The 19,337-nt window shown below is 47.5% G+C and overlaps 1 protein-coding gene across 2 annotated transcripts in view; it reads right to left on the reverse strand.

The window, feature by feature from the left end:
• Positions 1-19,337, reverse strand: part of CTIF (cap binding complex dependent translation initiation factor) — a 312,637-nt gene that overhangs the window by 225,291 nt on the left and 68,009 nt on the right. For both annotated transcript variants that reach the window (XM_004389973.1, XM_004389972.1), the window contains one exon: positions 12,513-12,720. In XM_004389973.1, coding sequence (XP_004390030.1) covers positions 12,513-12,692 — 180 coding nt within the window. In that variant the 5' untranslated portion in view covers positions 12,693-12,720. The remainder of the gene's footprint in view (positions 1-12,512; positions 12,721-19,337) is intronic.

A 19,337-nucleotide genomic window follows, 5' to 3' on the forward strand; every position in this document is an offset into this window, starting at 1 on the left:
GTGGACTTGAATTGCCAACCTTTCGGTTAGCAGCTGAGTGAGTTAACCATTTGCACCATCCAAATCTAATTACGAGAAAACATCAGACAATCCAAACTGAGGGACATTTAACAAAATAACTGAATTATTACATTCTACAAAATAACTGAAGTGCTCTTCAAAAGTGTCAAGGTCATGAAGGACAAGAAAAGACCAAGAAAGAGTCACAGATTGGAGAAGAATAAAGAGACATGATAAACAAAAATTGGATCTTGGAAAAGAAAAAAGACATTAGTGGAAAAAAACGGTAAAATCCAACTAAAATTTCTAGTTAATTATATTGCACCAATGTTAATTTCTTAGTTCTGATAATTGTACCATGGCTATGTGAACTGTTTATATTAGTGGAAGACAGATACATGAGAACACTTTGTACTATTTTTGCACCTTTGCTATAAGTCTAAAATTATTCCAAAATAAAAAGTTCTATATATGCACATATATATATATGTATGTGTATGTACGTAGGTAGGTAGACAGACAGATAGATAGATAGATATACACACACATTATATATGATGTTTAAACTGTTGTTACTAGCTGCTGCTGAGCTGGCCCCTGGCTCATGGCAACCCATGTATTACAGAGTAGAACTGCTCCATAGGGTTTTTGTGGCTGTAACCATTACAGAAGCAGTTCACTAGGTCTTTCTTTTGCGGAGCCGCCGGGTGGATTCGAACTGCCAACCTTTGGGTTAGCAATCGATTGTTTAAACTACTGTTAAGAAAATCCCTCTGCTTTATACACTTGGAGTGGTTTCTCCTTTTCTGGTTGGCGCCTGACTGATGGGGTGGGGGGATAGACTGTCCTGGCTGGGGAGAGGCCCAGGTAGTGCATGTGCTCCCTGTCCCAACCTTGGACAGCCTCTCAGAGGAAGTCTTCTCCTTTTCAAGGTGTCCCAAACACTTCATAGAATGGTGGCTGGTGGGTGGGTTCAGCTCTCCCGGGGTCAGCACAATCCCAGCAGGGCCCAGGGAGCTGAGACAGCTGCTCCTCACCAGTGTGCACAGAGGATGCCGAGACCTCACACGTGCCTGTATGCAACCTCACTGCCACCCCCAACCCCCGCTGTTTAACTTCCAGACAGCAGTTCCATTCTCCAATAAGACCACCCCGGTCATCATCCTTCCCTTTAAACCTGCCAACAACAAGACTTTTCCTGAGTGCCTCCTGAGTGAGACCCGTAACAAGGAGCTTCTGTTTCATGGAGAGGTAAGACATGTCAAATAACAGGAATGCAAGGAGAGGTGCTGACGGTGCAGCTGAGATGAAGAAGAGCGTGCTTTCAGAGAGTCAGGGAAGGAAACATGGGCAACCCAGGACTCCAGGAGAAGAGCGAGCCCAAGTGTGTAAATGGGTGGAAGAAGAGAAGACTGGATCACTGGCCAGCTTAAGGGGCAGATTACAACAAGGGTGACTGTCAGGCTGAAGAAGTTCCTCTGTCGACAGAGGCTGGACAGAGGAGGGCCTGAGCAGAGCTGTGCTCCTCTGGCCCAGTGGGGAGCAGGTCAGGAGGCTAGAGCTCAGTGTTCACGTTTTTACTAGAAGTGGTGGTACAGACGGAAATGAAGAAAAGGATCTAAGAGTACAGAATAGACAAGCAGTAAATTAAGGGGATGAGCTGCATATAGGAAAGCAAGTAAGACGATAAAGTCCACAGAAACCTATTCCCAAGACATGGCGAGGCATAGCTGTAGCCAAGATGTGACTTGTGGGAGGTGGTCCTGCTTGTACAGGGAAAGAATTAAGTGTGAATTAACACACTTATCCCACTACCCATCTGTCAGTGTGTCATACTGTGATGGCGTTCCTGTTGCTATGACGCAGGAAGCTACACCACAGGTATTTCAAATACCAGCAGGGTCACCCATGCTGGTCAAGTTTCAGCAGAGCGTCTAGATTAAGATAGACTAGGAAGAAAGGCCTGGCAACCTATTTCCAAAAATTAACCAATGAAAGCCCCATGGATCACAAGAGAATATTGTCCAGTATAGCGCTGGAAGATGAGCCCCCTAGGTTGGAAGGCACTCAAAATACACAGTGGCTGCAACAGTGGATTTAAGCATACCAATAATCATGAAGATAGTGCAGGACTGGGCAACGTTTCTTCTGTTGTACATGGGGTCGCCATGAGTTGGCGCCATCTTGAAGGTAACTAACAACAACAATACACTTATCACACCAAGCTGTAACCACTGGGCTTGCCTGGCGACCCCCCTCCCCACACCCTAGCCAAGCAGCAGCCTCAGAACATCCTCTCCATGCTGCTGCCGGAACCATCTCCATTAGGGACATGCATTTCTTTCCTGCTCCTCAAAGCCCCTGGGAGCACTCCTTTCCATATTCCGAAGGTCCTCCCACCCCCACCCCCCAGTTCTGCTCTCAGCTGTCAACTCTGTCTTCTTTCTTCTGGTGCACCAACCACCAAGTGCTGTCAGGAGACAGCCTTTCCTTTGCCTAGTTTTGTCATTGTTGGGTGCCGCTGAGTCGATTCCAACTCAGAGCAGAACTGACCCATAGGGTTTCCTAGGCTGTAATCTTTATGGGAGTAGACTGCCAGGTCTTTGTCCCACAGAGCCATGAGGTGGGTTCAAATCACCAACCTTTCAGTTAGCAGCCAAGTGCTTAAACTATTGTACCACCAGGGCTCCTCTGCTTACAACAGCCTTTTCCTAGCCACCCACCGCCTTGAAAATCCTCAGACACGGACCCTCCCCAAAACCTGTCCTGATCTTCATGAGGTGACTCTAGAAGCGAGAGAAAGGCCTCATCTTTCCAAATACTCTTCTCAGCCACCCCCTGCCCCCAACACACACACACTCGTCATGCCACCTGGGGACAGCCTTTCTCCTTCAAGGTAAACAGGCTTACGGGCTTACAGCTCGGAGCCTCATCTCATTGACATGCAGGTCCTCTGTGGGGGTAAGGGCAGTGCCACACACGAAAAGGTTACCAAACAGAGGCAGTGAAAGTGGGAAACTTTCACATGCGGAATGACGAACAACTGTAGCTGTTATAATTTGTTTCTTAATTTCAAAATCAGAAACAAATGAGGCATAGAGTTAAGATTTAATAAACAGGTGAGTCCAAGGATGTTTATTCTATTATTGTCTGCCTCATATCAGCACATTTGAGATATTCCACAATAAAATAATTAAAAAGCATTATCAGTTATTTGCACCTCAGGATGGACAGTATTTTTATGAGATGGACAGGGAAGACCCAGGACACCGAACATAGGAGGAGAAGGAGGAAAAGTGAGAAGAACAAGAGTGGGGGAGGTTAAAGATGCTGAAGATAAACTGGGCCACTCTTCAACAACATCTAAAGTCTCCCAGGGATGTTCCCAACCATGCAGAGCTTTGCGCTTGCTGTTCCCTCTGCCTGGAACACTCTTCCCCAAATGGAGTCACTCTCACCTCCTTCAAATCTTTGCCCAGAGGTCCCTTCTAGGTGAGCCTTTGCCACTTCCTGCCTCACTCACATGCATCACCTTCTAATTCCAGGGTGGCATAAATGGTTAAAACTTGACTATTAGCAGAAAGGCTGGCGGCTTGACCCCACCAAGGGGCACCTCGGAAGACAGGTCTGGCTATTTGCTTCGGAAAGGTGACAGCCTTGAAAACCGTATAGAGCAGTTCTACTCTGCATGCATGGGGTCGTCATAAGACAGAATCGACTAGACAGCAACTAACAATAACAACAAAATCCTATTTACTCCTTTGTTTACTGTCTGTCTTTCCCCACCAGAAAGTAAGCTCTAGGAGGAGAGGGATCATGGTCGGTTCTGTCCACAACTTTTCCCAGAGCCTATGTGAATCAATAAATAATTAGCTCTAATTCTACTTTATTATTTAGCCAATAGTAACTGGCAGAAAAAGAACAAATTTAAACAATTATACTTTATGCCAAAGACCAGTGTCTATGAGATCATGCTAAATTAGAAAGCAGGCTAAAAATTACACATATGCTATAAGTGCGACTTTGTAAAAGGTACATAAGTAAAGATAATACACAAAAATTATGTTAGGGCTTGTCATGAGATTATGGCAGTTTTTTTCTGTTTTCCAGTTGTCTTTGTTTTTCCAGCTGTTGCTTTTAAACTAAACTAAAATTTTAACCTACTGAAAAAAACAAAAACCAGCAATCAGGTTAAGAAGTACTCAACCTCATTAAAAAAATCAAGGAAGTGCAAACTAAAATTACAAGAGACCATTTGTCCCAAAACCATGGTGGCAGTATGAATCGTGGAACAGCCATTCTGGAAGAAATCTGGCAATAGCTATTGAAATTAGTGCCACTTCTCAGCATCTCGCCTAGAGAAACATGTACATGTGTGCAGAAGGAGCCACGCGCAACAGTATTCACTGAAGTATCATGTATAACCAAAGCCAAACCCATTGCCATTGAGTTGATTCTGACTTGTAGCATATACCAGGGCAAAACTGAGAAAAATTCTGTCTTAGTCATCTAGTGCTGCTGTAACAGAAATACCACAAGTGGATGGCTTTAACAAACAGAAGTTTAGTTCCTCACAGTAAAGTAGACTAAAAGTCCAAATTCAGGGCATTAGCACCAGGGGAAGGCTTTCTCTCTCTGTCGGCCTTAGTCTCATCAGTGTTCCCCTGGACTAGGAGCTTCTCTGCGCAGGGACCCCAGGTCCAAAGGACGCGCTGTGCTCCTGGCACTGCTTTGTTGGTGGTACGGGGTCCCCCTGTCTCTCTGCTCACTTCTCTAGGTTATATCCCAAGAGACAGCCTCAGGACACAATCCAATCTTGTAGACTGAGTCCTGCCTTACTAACACAACTGCCACCCATCCTCCCTCATTAACATCATAGAGGCAGGATTTACAACATATAAGAAAATCACACAATACCAGGAATCATGGCCCAGCCAAACTGACACACACATTTTTGGGGGGACATAATTCAACCCATGGCATTCCACCATTTGGCCCCCCAAAAATCACATCCTTTGTTGCAACATGGAAAACATATTCACCCCATCATAACATAGCAAAAGTCTTAACTCCAAGTCCAAAATCCAAAAATTCTTCTTCATCTGTGAAATGAGGAACACAAGTTATCTGCTTCCAAAGGTACAATGGCAGAACAGGCACAAGCTAGACATTTCCATTACAAATGGGAGAAACTGGAGGGGAAGAAGGGATAACAGGCACCAAGCAAGTCAGCAGAACACATTACATTAGCCCTCAAGGCTTTGAAAATAATCTTCTGTCCTCTGAGACAATTTATACAATGGCCTTGCCCTCCAGACTCTAGGTATTGGCCACACTCTCCAGATTCTGAGTGGAGGCCCCTTGACCCTGGGCTCCACCTTCCAGGCCCACTGGGACAGCAACTCTGCTCCCTCGGCTTTAGGCGCACCATTCTCTTAGTCCATCTGAGTGGCGACTCCACCCTTAGAAACATCAGAGGCCATGGCTCCACCCTTAGAAACCCCTGAGGTCATGGCCATACCTTTTGAGACTGAGGCAGCTCAGCTTCTTGTGTCCCTTGTCTCTTCAGCTTCTGCTTCTGTTTCCTGTGGCCTCTTGGCCCTCAGGCCTCATGCCCACATCTGTCCTGCTGGGGCAAGTGTTCTAAAGCTGGGTATCTCCACCAATAAGGGCCCGGAGGCACCCCACTCCACCAGAAAGCCTCGTGCGCACAGGCACTCAGCTCTCTCTCTGTGGGTTGGCAAGCCTAGCTCCACCAATAAGTACCCAGAGGCACCCCATTCCACCAGGAAGCCTCCTGTGCACAGGCACTCAGCCCTCTCGCTCCATGGGTTGGCTCCAGCGCCATCTTGCACTCGTCTTCTGGTTCTGCAGCTGTTGGTTCTCTGTCACCGCCGCTCCTCTGCCACTGCCGGTTCTCTGCTACTGCTGCTTCTCTGCTGTTGCAGGTTCTCTGCTGCTGCTAGTCCTTTGCTGCTGCCACCGCTCTATCCATTCTCAGTTTCAAAACCGCTTCCACATTTTAGGTATCTGTTAGAGCAGTACCCCACTCTCGGTACGAAATTCTGTCTTAGTCATCTAGTGCTGCTACAACAGAAATACCACAAGTGGATGGTTTTAACAAAGAGAAATTTATTTCTTCACAGTAAAGTAGGCTAAAAGTCCAAATTGAGGGCATCAGCTCCAGCGGAAGGCTTTCTCTCTCTGTCAGCCTTCTCATCAATGTTCCCCTGGACTAGGAGCTTCTGTGTATGGGGACCCCAGGTCCAAAGGACATGCTCTGCTCCTGGCACTGCTTTGTTGGCGGTATGAGGTCCCCCATCTCTCTGCTCACTTCTGTCTTTTATATCTCAAGAGACTGCCTCAGGACACAATCTAATCGTAGATTGAGGCCTGCTTCACTAACACAACTATCGCCCATCCTCCCTCATTAACATTATAGAGGCAGGATTTACAACATATAGGAAAATTACACAATACCAGGAATCATGGCCCAGCCAAAATGATAACACATTTTTTGGGGGACATAATTCAATCCACGACATAGTCTGAACGGCCTCAATAGGTGAATGGTTAAATAAACTATGGGCTATCCATACTATGGAGTACTGTACAGCTGCACAAATCTGGAAGAATCTATAGGGCACATGGTTAGGTGAAAAATGTGAGTTATTAGCTTAACTAGTAAAAAATGTCTGCTTTGAGTATTATGCTCCTTTAAGAACTATCTATATGGGATCAAAGTGACAACAGCAACTCAAAAGATTAGATAGGAACCTTAGGGGGCAGTAAGTTTATGCTAATGGAGGAAGAACAACTCAGAAAAGGAAGGTGAGAATGGTTGCACAACTCAAAGAATGTAATCAGTGTCACTGAACTGTACATATAGAAACTGTTGAATTGGTGTATGTTTTGCTGTGTATATCCTCAACAACAACAAAATAATTTTTCTTAAAGTATAGTAGAATACTATAATATCATGGTTTCTAATGACTATATTTTTTATGTACTTCAAATCCAATAAGTTCCCCTCCTCTTCCCCTTCCATTACAAAAAACAAAAACAAAAACAACTGTGTACAATAAAAGTATGATATAGAAAAAAACTGCAAGTTATTGAAAAACATATTCACTGGCTATGATATAGGAGTTTGAAATAATGTATTTCTATAAGCTGTATATATGTCTATAAATGCATAAGAAACAGTGAGGAAGTTAATGCACCAATCTAATGGGAAGTAGAAGAAAGGCAGTGGAATAAGGTGGTAGCTAAGGGAGATTTTAATGTTAATATTTGAATTCTTATATACAATGAGACTGTATTCCTATAGTACCTGTATAATGAATCATAATTTTTTTTTTTAATAAGGGGAAAAATAAAATGAATCCCCCATGCTCAACCGCCCCACAATCCTCCTGAAACTCACTTCTTCTGTTAAGCATTTCATAGGTGGTCCACCATTGAGGGCTTCGTCCTATGAGCAAAGATGGCAGGGAAAATGGGTTTGAAGGGCAGGAGAAAATGATGAAATGGGGAAAAAAGAGGGTGAGGGAATAGTGAACAGGGAATTCAGAATGAGAGGCAAAACACAAAGGAAAAGAGAAAGAAAAGCATATTAGAAGGAGACATCAGCCCAATCTGAATACTCTCCTCCCATCCTATGGATCTGTATTGTGTCTCTCTTTGATAGGCTACTTTGCATTTTGGACTAAACTCAGGACTTCCAAGTGCCTGACAGCATCAAAAAGGACTATGGGAAGTTATCTTTGTCCTCATTAGCTCTTAATTTGACTGTTCACAAGAATTTACCAGAAAATATGCCTTCATTAAATGTACCCACTCTTTACAATGTCCTTAACATTCTATCCTTCTGAGAGACTGGTGCAGGAGACAGCTGGCCACAGAGCAGGGAGAAGGGAGAGGGACACGCCTCCACCGTATTCTCAGCTCCAGCCGGACATCGGAATTACGTAGGGGGACTTACAAAAATGCCAATGCCCAGGCCCCTCCTCATCCAAATGAATCTCTGGGGTGAAGCCTGTACAGCAATCATTTTCAAAGCTCCCCAAGTGATTCAAATGTGTAGCCAGAGTTGCAAACACTGCTTTAAAGCCTTCTGATGATCCACCAGATCATGAACATCACTAGATCCACTAACATCAGAGGCCAAATATTTGCCCACTTATAGCATCCCAATCTCTTCAGAAAAACATTAATGGCCAATGAGACTTGGAGTCCTAATTCTCTTTTCATAGTGTGTATATGTACATGTATACACACACTACCCAACACTACCGAACACCCTGTCAGTCACAGCCACTTGCAGCAGGGAATCAGAAGTAGGTGGGGTGAGGGCAGGATGCCAGGGTCCAGCTCAGCCACTACAGAGAAATGTGGTTTGGCCATTTTTCATCTCTGTGCCTCAGTCTTTCTTCCTGCAGGATAGGGCTATAAACACTCCCTCCTCCCAAGCAGAGTGAAGACAGCTTTCAGGATGTGTCTCTGGAGACTCAGAATCCACCTGAGGGCAGGCACTCCTAAAATGCAGTGTGTTATAGACTGAATTATATTCCCCCAAAATATGTGTTGTAAATCCTAACTTCTATGCCTGTGGTTATAATCCCATTTGGGAATGGGTTGTCTTTGTTATGTTAATGAGATAGGATTACTATAGGGTATGTTTTGAGTCAATCTCTTTTGAGATATAAAAGAGATTAAACAAGCAAGAAGCAGAGATGGGGGAAGAGAGATCCCAAGCCACATGAAGACCACACAGAAGCAGAATCTCAGAAGAGACAAGGACCTTCCTCCAGAGCCAACAAAGAGATAAAGGCTTCTCCTAGAGCTGGTACCCTGAATTCAGACTTCTAGCCTCTTGAACTGTGAGATAATAAATTTCTGTTTGTTAAAGCCATCCCCTTGTGATGTTATAGCAGCACTAGATAACTAAGACATAGGGGAGTGCATATTTAAATAAAATCATTTGAAATATAATATCTTGAAAGTGCTAGAAGACTTAAAACACACATCTCTTGTCTACTCATCTAAGAAAAAGGAGGTACCAACCACCTGCCTATCTACCCACCCATCCATTCATAATTCATCCCTCTAGTTGTTGCTGGGGGAGGAGGAGGGGAGAACACAACTGTATAAGCATCATGAGTGATTTTCTTCATGAGTGTCAACTGTCATCTCTCAGATCCTAAACAATGACCTCACCAACTGAACAGCAACATTCTTCTCCACTCCCTCAAGTTCCTCTGAAAGTTTCCAAGATTCTTAACAATTTTCCTCTCCCACAAACATCAAAACAGCACCACAGACTGGCAGACAGGGACATTCTCTGAAATTTTTATTTTTGCTTCCATTTGAAATAGTCAGCAAAGTAAATAAAAACAAGCAGAAATATTTTCCACAAAGCTGTGTCAATAAAGTTTGTTTTTTTTAAAGAAGTGTCTTATTTAGACATGTCTAACCACTGGCCTTGCTTAGGGTTGTCCATAGCTGCCCTCTCCTCTGGAGTCTGTTCCCCAGGTGTGTTTGGTGGTGGCAGGGGCAGCAGGACCGAAATACCCCCCCTCTGCCAGCAACCCATAGGTAGGCCATGGATTCCTGCCATATGTCTGTGCTCTTCCAGGGAACTTCAGAGAATGCAGAAAGTCTAAGGAATGCATTCAAATGTTGTAAGTGGCAATGTGTTCCACACTCTCCTTCACTGTAAAAAGCCAAAAAGCCCTTCCAGAACCTTGTCTCACCTGGCTACCCAGCTGTAGGCATCCAGTGTGATCTGCCCAAGCCATCCTGGGAGCAGGAGCCAGAGTGCAGGGCCCAGGCTGAAGGTGAACCTCTACCTGCTCAACCTTCTGGGAGCTCAGCAGACCACACAGGGAGCTCAGAGGTGCTGGGAGGGCCCTCCTTCCAAAATAGTCTCCCGGAAGGCTGCTCTGGAAACAGTACTTCTGTTATCAGCAAAGCATTCCTCTGGGGTGAGGTTTCACAGCTTCCTTGGACCCTCCTCTTATAAGAGGGTATTTCATCTGGAGGAACCTTTGAAGGATACCCTGCTGGAGAGACCTAGATTCCAGACAGTCAGGGAGTGGACCAGCCCCTGTGCCTGTCCACCTGGCAGGCTCCTGGGGCAGTCAGCTCTAGGATGCCCACAAGTGACTGCAAGAGTTGGTTCACTCAGTCCCTCCCTTTCCTGCCTTGGCAGGGACAACTCAACGAGTTTAATTTGCCTGAGAATTTTCCAATCTATCCTGACCACCCCCTCCATTCCAGGTCATGATATTGTTAACTGTACAACAAGGATAGTTTAAACAAAGAAACGAAGTTATGCAAATAAAATAACATGTCATTAGAGATGCCCACTACCCTCCTCCTTGTAGTCACAGGGAGACCACCAGGTTCCCCCTCCTCCCTATCCTTCATTCCTTGAAAAGTTTTCTATTGGATCACTGCTACCTTCTCCAACAGTCTTTTTTTCTTTCTTGATGATTTTGATATCTACTAAGATATTCTGGTTTTCCTCCTAACTCTCTGGCAGCTCCTGCCTGGTCTTTGCTGGTTCTCTCTCACATCACTTCTTTCTAACTGTTGGAAGACCCTGGGGCTCAGTCCTTGGATCTCCTGTCTACATTACCCCCCAACATCTCCCTAACTCATCTCCTCTAGCTTGCCCTCTCTTACTCTTCTCCAACCACACTGGCCCCCTTGCTGTGCCTGGAACACTCTCCACCTCAGGCCTTTGCACATGCTGTTCCCTCTGCCCAGGATGCTCCTCCCCCAGATATCTGCCTGGCTCACCCTTCACCTCCTTCCCTGCCCACCCTATTTAAAAATTGCCATCCCCTCCTCTCCTCCTCATTCCCCTTCCTGTTTTCTTGCTTTATTTCTCTCCATAGCACTTATCACCCACCACTAGAATATAAGTTCCATGAAGGCAGGGAGTTCTGTCTGTCTTCTTCACTCCTGGATACCTCGTCCTAGAACAGTCCTGGACACTGGGTTGGTGCTCAGTACATCCTTGTAAATAGGATAACGGATAAACTATAGGCTTACATTCATTATGATTTTAGATCTTCAAGGACATTAAAGAAAGCATCACATTATTTCCATTTTTCCCTCAGGGCTGGTTTTCTCCCCCTACTCCCCAACAGGAAGAGGGTGTGGGACCACTGTGGCTTCAGAGTTTCCCAGGTTGACTCCTGGTCCTCAGTTCCAAGAAAGCTGCAGGTTCATTCTGGCTTTCTAAAGAGCTGGAGGATCTTCTCTCTGCCCAGAGAGCAAGCCAGGCTTCTCTCTAAATCAAAATACCCAAGTGGCTCACTTTCTAATTGACAGAGGAGTCCTGGGCTTGAGGTGGGACAGTGAGTATAAGAGGTAGACAGCTGGAGCCTGACCAAACAAGAGAGTAGACCCTCAGTGTGTCCCCTTGTGAGGAAACATTTTGTTTTTCTGTAGCTTTTGGACCTTTTATCTCCTTTGACCTCCCAACATTCCTGAGGCGACATTTGCCAGATAAGCAGAATAAGCTTCAGTGACATTGAGAGATTTCCCTAAGGTCATACAGGCAGCCTGAAGCAAATCTGGAGCTAGTTCTTGAACAAATATCTACTGAGGACTTAGGTGTTAGGCAAAGGTGCATACAATATTGTCCCTGCCCTTGACAAGTTCATAGTTTATTTGGGAGAACTCAGACTTCCCAATCTTGGCCCATAATCTTCAAAAAGGTCTACTTTTCACCCCAGGCCAGTGCTGCCACAGAATGACCCTGGCAAGGGCGAGACCTACCCGAGATACTGGCCAGAATGCCTCACTTGTCTAACTGTGGAATACTGAGCCCTGGGTGAGCTGCCTGAGAGTCTCATTCTTTGGGGGCCAACCACTGCCTGTATTTGAAGACAAAGAATATTCACAAGTTACAGCCTTTTGATCATGTGCATTATGGATAAGCTCATGCTCTCTTCTGGAGCGTACGTTTGTCGAGGACTGGGAATAGTATCTAGCACATAGCTGTTGTTGTTGTTCTTAGATGCCGTTGAATCAGCCCCCAACTCATGGCGGCCCCATGCACAATGGGATCAGATCATTGTGATCCACATCCATAGGGTTTTCATTGTATAATTTCTTGGAAGCAGATCATCAGGTCCTTCTTCCTAGTCTATCTTAGTCTGGAAGCTATGCTGAAACCTGTCCAGCTACATAGCAACACGCAAGCCTCCACTGGTGCTTAATAAATACATGTTCAATGACTTGTGAGTCTGACTGGGTGCCCGCAAGGGTAGGAAGGAGGAGAGGGGGATCACAACCAGGGATGCCTCCTGCCTAGATTCCAAAGCCTCCCCTGTCAGATTCTGGGTGCTCTGCTGGGGGGCCCATCCACACCTTGGCAATCTAGGGCCAGATGATCAGAAGCACCTGGAATCAGAGCCCACTGTCTCACCCCTCTTTGAGTCTGTCAAGGCCCCATGCCCGCCCTGGCCTCTCCCATTCCTTGGGCCAGGCCTCACCTGGGAGATGTGGGACTGTGTCTTCTCACTTTCTCCATCACCTTCCGTCTTGTCAGCCAGCAGCCCCTGCACCTGATACTCAAGCACGTAGCTGTCGATGAAGCGCTCTAGCTCTTCGATCTCTTGGGAGCGGTTGCTTCCAGCCTCGGAGGAGGCTGACGCTGCCGAGGAGTTTTCCATCACTCCAGCTCAGGGGCCTGGGACAGGGCTGGTGGAGAAGAACAGACAGGCTCTGTGAGACGCTGCTGGGGACGAGGACAAGACCTCCCATTTGTGAATTACTCCCTACTCCTGGAAGCACTTTTTCATTCATTGTGTTCTCCAACAACCACGAGAAGTAGGTGAGGTACCGACTTGCCCTTAGCATAAAGAATATGCTGTAATTTCCACGGTTCGGGGAGGGAAACTGAGGCCCAGAGAAGGCAGGTACTGTAACTCGCCTAAATGGCTAACACAGTAACGTGTGGCAATGTTAGGCATTAGTAAGGTCTACTAAGATTGGGGAGGTTACTCAGGTGGGCCTGAACCCATCACATGGGCCCTTTAAATTTGGGACTAGAGGTCAGAGATGAAGTTGGAGATATGAAGCATGAGAAAGATTTGACGTGCTGTTGCTGGCTTGGAGATGGAGGGGGCTGCGTGGCAAGGAATGTGGGCAGCCTCTAGGAGCTGAGAGCAATCCCTCATCAGCAACCAACAAGGAAATGAGAACCTCAGTCCTACAGCTGCCAGAAAGTAAATTCTGCCAACAGCCTATGAGGTTGGAAGCAGATTTCTCCCCAGAGTTCCAGACAAGAACCCAGTCTGGCCAACACCTTGATTTCAGCCTTGTGATACACTGTGCCGGACTTCTGACTTACAGAACTGTGAGATAATAAAAGGTATCATTTTAAGTCACTAAGTTTGTGATAATGTGCTACTCAGTAATAGAAAACTAATACATACATATGCTCTTTCTTGCCTCTGTGCTTTTGCTCACTCTGTGCCCCTCACCCAGAAGGCATTTTCCCCTCCCCTCCACCTAGCAAATCTAGAGGTCCTTATACTCACGAATGCTAGAACTGTGTCTTAGAGGCCATCGGGCAACTAATTCAATCCCGTGGTTTAATGGTGGGCTAACAGGCAAGGGGGAGTCCCTGGGTGGTGCAAACAGTTAGCATGCTCAGTTGCGAAGCGAAAGGCTGGAGGTTTGAGTACACCCAGAGGCACCCTGGAAGAAGGGCCCAGTGATCTACTTCTGAAAAATCAGCCACTGAAAACCCTATGGAGCACAGTTTTATTCTTACATACCTACCATTGCCATTAAGTGGATTTGACTCAGATTCTACAGGACACAGCAGAACTGCCCCCGTTGGATTTTCAAGGTAACCTTTATGGAAGCAGACTGCCATATCTTTTTCTCGTGGTGCAGCTGGTGGGTTCAAACTGCCAACCTTTCGGTTAGCAGCCGAGTGCTTAACCAACGTGCCACCAGGATCCTGCACATGGGATCGTAATGAGTTGGAGTCGACTAGACAGCAATTGGTTTAATAGGCAGCTCTGGCCTACAGAGCTGAATACTGCGACTTTTACCAGGAATAGGAACAGCTCAAATTTACTGAACCCTTGTCGTGTGCCAGGCACTCTTCTCAGCGCTTCATATGCCGTAACCTACTCAACCCTCACAACAATCCTATAAAATAGGTATGACTATACTACTTAGAAAACAGAGGTTCAGAGAGGTTAAGTAACTTGCCCAAGTTCATACAGCAGAGCTCCAGGTCTGCACGATTCCAGCTACGACTTTATTCTCACCCTACTGCCTCTTCTCCAGTCCCACTCTTGGCAGCCTTTCCTGCTCAGGCCCTCAGAACATCTCCCAGTCCCCAGATTCCCCACTGCACTTCCAAGGAGTAGTTCATCTGTCAGTGCTCTGTGTGTGAGGCTCTGAGGGCTGGGCCCCGTGCCCAGCTCAGTGCTGGGCTCTGGGCAGGTGGTCTCAGCTAGACGGGAATGATAAGGACAATGTCCAGAGAGGGCCGAAAGGAGCTGCCTGCAGGAAAAGTCAGTGGCTACAGCCACGCCTAGTATTCCTCGAAGACTTAAGATCTTATCAAGGGTTCCTGGCACACTCAGCAGGTGCAGTCAGAAGACTGGGTTTAGCAGGAACTTGACCTGGAGCAGTTTCCAGGAGGATAAAGTGCCCGACTCTGCCTTTGCCACGCTCTGTCGGGGCTCTCCCCGCACGCAGGGGCCTCTCGGGGGCCACACGGTAGTCCTGGAGGGAGCCTGGACAGAGCAGTCAACCCTAACTCATGCTAGTGTACTGGGGAGAGGGAGAGGTATTGAGACCTACCTCAACCCAGAGGGACAAGGAGGCCCCCCCTCACTGGCTACATGTCTTGGACGTCTCTTGTGTTCTCACATCCTCTCAGCCCACCTCCTCTTCCACTCGCTGCTGCCCCATTGGATCCATGCAGTGTAACCTGACAGCGCCTCACCTCAGTTGCCCTGAGTGCCTCTGCCCAGGGCTCCTCTGACACATACCATCAGACACCGGCAGCAGCCCACCTGGCACTCAGGTGCCTGTATCTGGCGGTGAGGGGAGTTAACATCCCACAGAGCAACCCTTGATAGAGGAGTACTTAGGTGGTGCAAATGGTTTATGCACTTGGCTGCCAACCAAAAGGTTGGAGGTTGGAGTCCACCCGGAGTCACCTCGGAAGAAAGGCCTGGTGATCTACTTCCAAAAAGTCAACCATCAAAAATCCTACGGAGTGTAGCTCTACTCTGACACTCATGGGGTGGCCATGAGTTGGAGTCGACTCAATGTCAACTGGTTTTGGTCTCTCAGGCGACAACTCTGTGGCACATTCTACACGGCCCCCCAGTGGGTCCCCGTGGAATGGAGCCCCGGTTACCTGTAAGAGTGAACAGATCCAGATCACCCCCCTCCCCTGGCTTTCCCTCCTCCCCAGTTTCAATCCCCTCAGGGACTCCTGCTCCCGGGACACTTCCCAAAATGAACTGCCTGCACACAAGCTCTTGACTTGGGCTCTGCTTTGAAAGGGGGAACCAGGCTAAGGCACCACTTCTATGTTCCAGAAGGAGTCCCACTCGGAGAATTGAGAGCCCCCTCCTTCAGCAGGGTGGGAAGATTCAAAGCAGAAAAGCAGGATGCTCTACATCTTTGATGAGAGGACAGGAAGAGGGAGGCGGGAGGAGGGAATGCTGTCCTCATTTCCACCCACTCCATCTCCACAGCCACGAGGTGGGATTTCCCTCGGCGACCTTTGCACCCTTTTTAAGAAGAGAGAGAAGCACAGTAGAACTCTGGCTGTGGAGACACAGGGAAAACGAAGCTTTCCTCGGGGCTTGTTTCACCTTCTTCCTGTCCTCACTTTGAGTATCTCCTCTGGCTCAGTTTCTCACTCACAGAAAGATCTGGATGGGAAATCCCCAAACAGCTGGGCTGCTGGGTAAGCAGAGCAAGCAAGATGAGATGAGCTTAAGTTTTAATTATCAGTGAAAGTGAAGAAAAAAGGACTCGAGGAAGAAGAAAGAGGATGGAAGAGAAGAGACACGCTGGAGGCAGGACACAACGCAGGACGCAGAGGGGAGGACTTTTTCCCAGGGCCACCCCTCCATGACCTACTCTCCCTCATTTGCTCCTCCCTGCCAGGTGATGGGTGAGAAGGAACAAAAAGGCAACGCAAGGGGGTGGGGGGGAAGTAAAGTGCTAAGGCCGCACTTCACTGCAAAGGGCACCAAAGGGGCAGGCAGCCCCGAGCCTGCAGGCGGGAGGGCCTGAGTGGCACAGGTCTATGGCGGGTTGCAGCGGAGCCGGCTGCAGGACTGGGCTGGGAAAGTTCCTTTAGGACATACAGCTGGGCACAACGAACCTAGACTCATTTATCGCTGTCTGGGAAAACGGAAGGAGTCCCTGGGTGGTGCAAACCGTCAGCCACTGGACTGTTAACCAAAAGGCTGGAGGTTCAGAGTCCATCGAGAGGTGCCTCAGAAGAAAGGCCTGGAAGCCTACTTCCAAAAAAATCACAGTTCTACTCTGATGCACATGGGGCCACCTTGAGTTAGAATGATGAGATAGCAACTTTTTTTTTTTTGTGAAAGGGGCAGCCCATGCTCGCCACCCAGCGCTGCAATATCTGTGAGTGAAGGTGCTTCATCCCAGCTCCTGCGGGTTCAGGGCACCCTACCTCCCGATGCAGCCAACCGTATTTAGGCTTGTCACTCTAGCCAGATGAGCATAAAATGCTTTTATTACGGTTCTTTGATAAAAAAGCACCTTTCTCCACATCAGTGTTTCCCCTGCCCATCCACCTAGTCCCATACAAGCCCTCCCGTTGCTACCCTGCCCAGAGCTGTGAGCTTCCTCAGAAAACCAGTGCTCAGGAGGGTGCTTTTGCTGACACCCCTGAGCAGTCAGGTCTGTCTGTTTGCTCAGCCTCTGAGCCCTACCTGCCCTTGAGCCTGGCAGGGCTCCCAGGGCTCTCTGCAGGGGTCTGGAGGAAAAGGTAAAGCTGACATCTGCGCACCCAATGAACCAGAGACAATAGGCTGGCCCCACCCCAGCAGTCTCTGCATTCTTTCTCACAGCCCAGTGACAAATGGTATTAGTAGCTGTAAATTTAGCCAATCCCTTTAAGAGCAGCCAGGCATTAGAGGGATTACCTCTTCCTTCGATCCCAGGGATGAATGCAGTGACCTGCAATCCAAATGAGACACTTGTGCTCTGCTGCCAGCCAGCCTTTCCTTGGGATATCCATCACTGTAGATCCCAGATGGAAGCAGCACCCACGTCCCCCCCGACCTTCATCTGCCCTGTTTCCTTGGCCCCTGAGCACCCAACTCAGCCAGGCAGCACACCCTTTGGGACCTCACAGAGGAAGCCCAGAAAGGTTTCTATTGCAGCTTCAATTGGTTTCCTAAAATCTTCTTTTTTTTTTTTTGGCTTTTGGCTTTTGGCTGTTAGCTGCTGCAAGGGGCCCAGCCTCCCTTGGACCGCAGGCCAGCTGCAGGGGAGCTGGGTGGTGCCGCAGAAAGCTTGCTTTGGGCTGGGTCTGTCCACCTCTCCCGACAGGATAGTAACTCCGCAGACAGAGGCTGGGCTCTCAGGTGTGGGTGGGGCCCAACACACTATCATGGCTCACCTGGTGTTAAATCTGCTCAGTACATCCATGATATCTTCCCCAAAGCTTCCCATGGTCCACTTCCTGGGCAGCAATGCCACACTCCCCCTAGTGCTCCCCCCTACAGTGGCCCTGTACACAAAGCCCGCTGCTGTCTGGCTCTGCCCTGGCCTTCCCCTGACCCCTTCCCACCTCCACATGCTAGCAAATGACATCTTCCCCCCAGAGCCTGCAAGGGGGGCTTTCTTCTTTGTCAGCTGTCAGGCAGCCCCAGGGCAGGCCTGACATCGAGCTGCCGCTGAGTGTGTGGGAGGAGAGAGGACACCAACTGCTTGCCCCGAGGAAGCCATGGAAGCGCAGCCCACCTCCCCTCCTGCATAAGCAGGACTCCCAGAGAGCCCACCCTTCCCCCCAAGGATCTGCAGCCCTTCAACCCTACCACTCCAGGCAGTGCTAGTCTGATGACTCCTGGCTGCGCGGGTGTTTAACACAGACAAGCAGGAGAAGGCAGTGGATTCCTCAGCATACAGAGCCTCAGGCCCCACAGCTGGACTCGTCAGGAAACACATGCAGCTGGAGATGACTATGGAAATCGGCAACATTTACTGCCTCAGGAGTCCAGGGGCTCTGCTGTCCTCTAAATGTCTGAGTCCCCCAGTTCAACCCTTTTTCATTCACATACCAGACATGGTGTTAGCTACAGCAGTGTTTTCCAAACTGCAGGTCTCAAGGATTTCCGGTTGTCATTGAGTCAATTCTGACTCATAACAACCCCATGTGTTTCAGAGTAGAACTGCACATACATTTTCATGACCTTTTAGAAGTAGATCACCAGGCCTTTCTTCCAACGCACTTCGGGGTGGACTCGAACCACCAACTTTTCAGTTAGTAGCCAATCACTCAACCGTTTGCACCACCCAAGGACTCCTCTCAAGGATTTAGTGGACTGTTAAATAAATTTAGTGGGTCATGATCTCAGCATTTAAAATAAGATAACCAAATTGAAAACATCAGTGTTATTACATATTATAACTACTGTTTTGTGAAACTTTTGTTCCACCTACTCACAGAAAGACATATGAAAAATGTTTTTCTTTCTGTGAGTCATGCTCAAAAGAGTTTACGTGGCCCAGAGCGGCACTTCCCAAACTTTAATGTACACAGGAATCACCGAGGATCTTGTTTAAATGCAGATTCTGATTTGGGAAGTATGGGGTGAGACATGAGATTCTGTGCTTCTTTTTGTATTTTTTTATAGTGGTAATATATATATATGTATAGATACATAAAGTAGTCTACAGGACTAACGTCTACACAAACCATGGCCTCATCTACCCTGAGACCAGAAGAACTAGATGGTGCCCGGCTACCACTACCAACCATTCTGATCAAAGCTGTAATAGATGAACCAGGATAGACTGGGAGAAAAATGTGGAACAGAACTCAAATTCTTAAAAAGTCCAGACTTACTGGACCACTTGAGACTAAAGGACTCCCTGAGACTATCGCCCTGAGATACTCTTTAAACCTTAAACCAAAATTATCCCTTGAGGTCACCTTTTAGCTAAACAATACTGCCTGCAGGATCAGCAGCCTCTCAAAAGTCCCACTGCCTCTACAACAAAAAGACAAACAATCCTATTAAAAAATGGGCAAAGGAAATGAACAGACACTTCACCAAAGAAGACATTCAAAT

Source organism: Trichechus manatus, unplaced genomic scaffold (assembly GCF_000243295.1).
Source record: "Trichechus manatus latirostris isolate Lorelei unplaced genomic scaffold, TriManLat1.0 scaffold00272, whole genome shotgun sequence".
Lineage (NCBI taxonomy): Eukaryota > Metazoa > Chordata > Mammalia > Sirenia > Trichechidae > Trichechus > Trichechus manatus.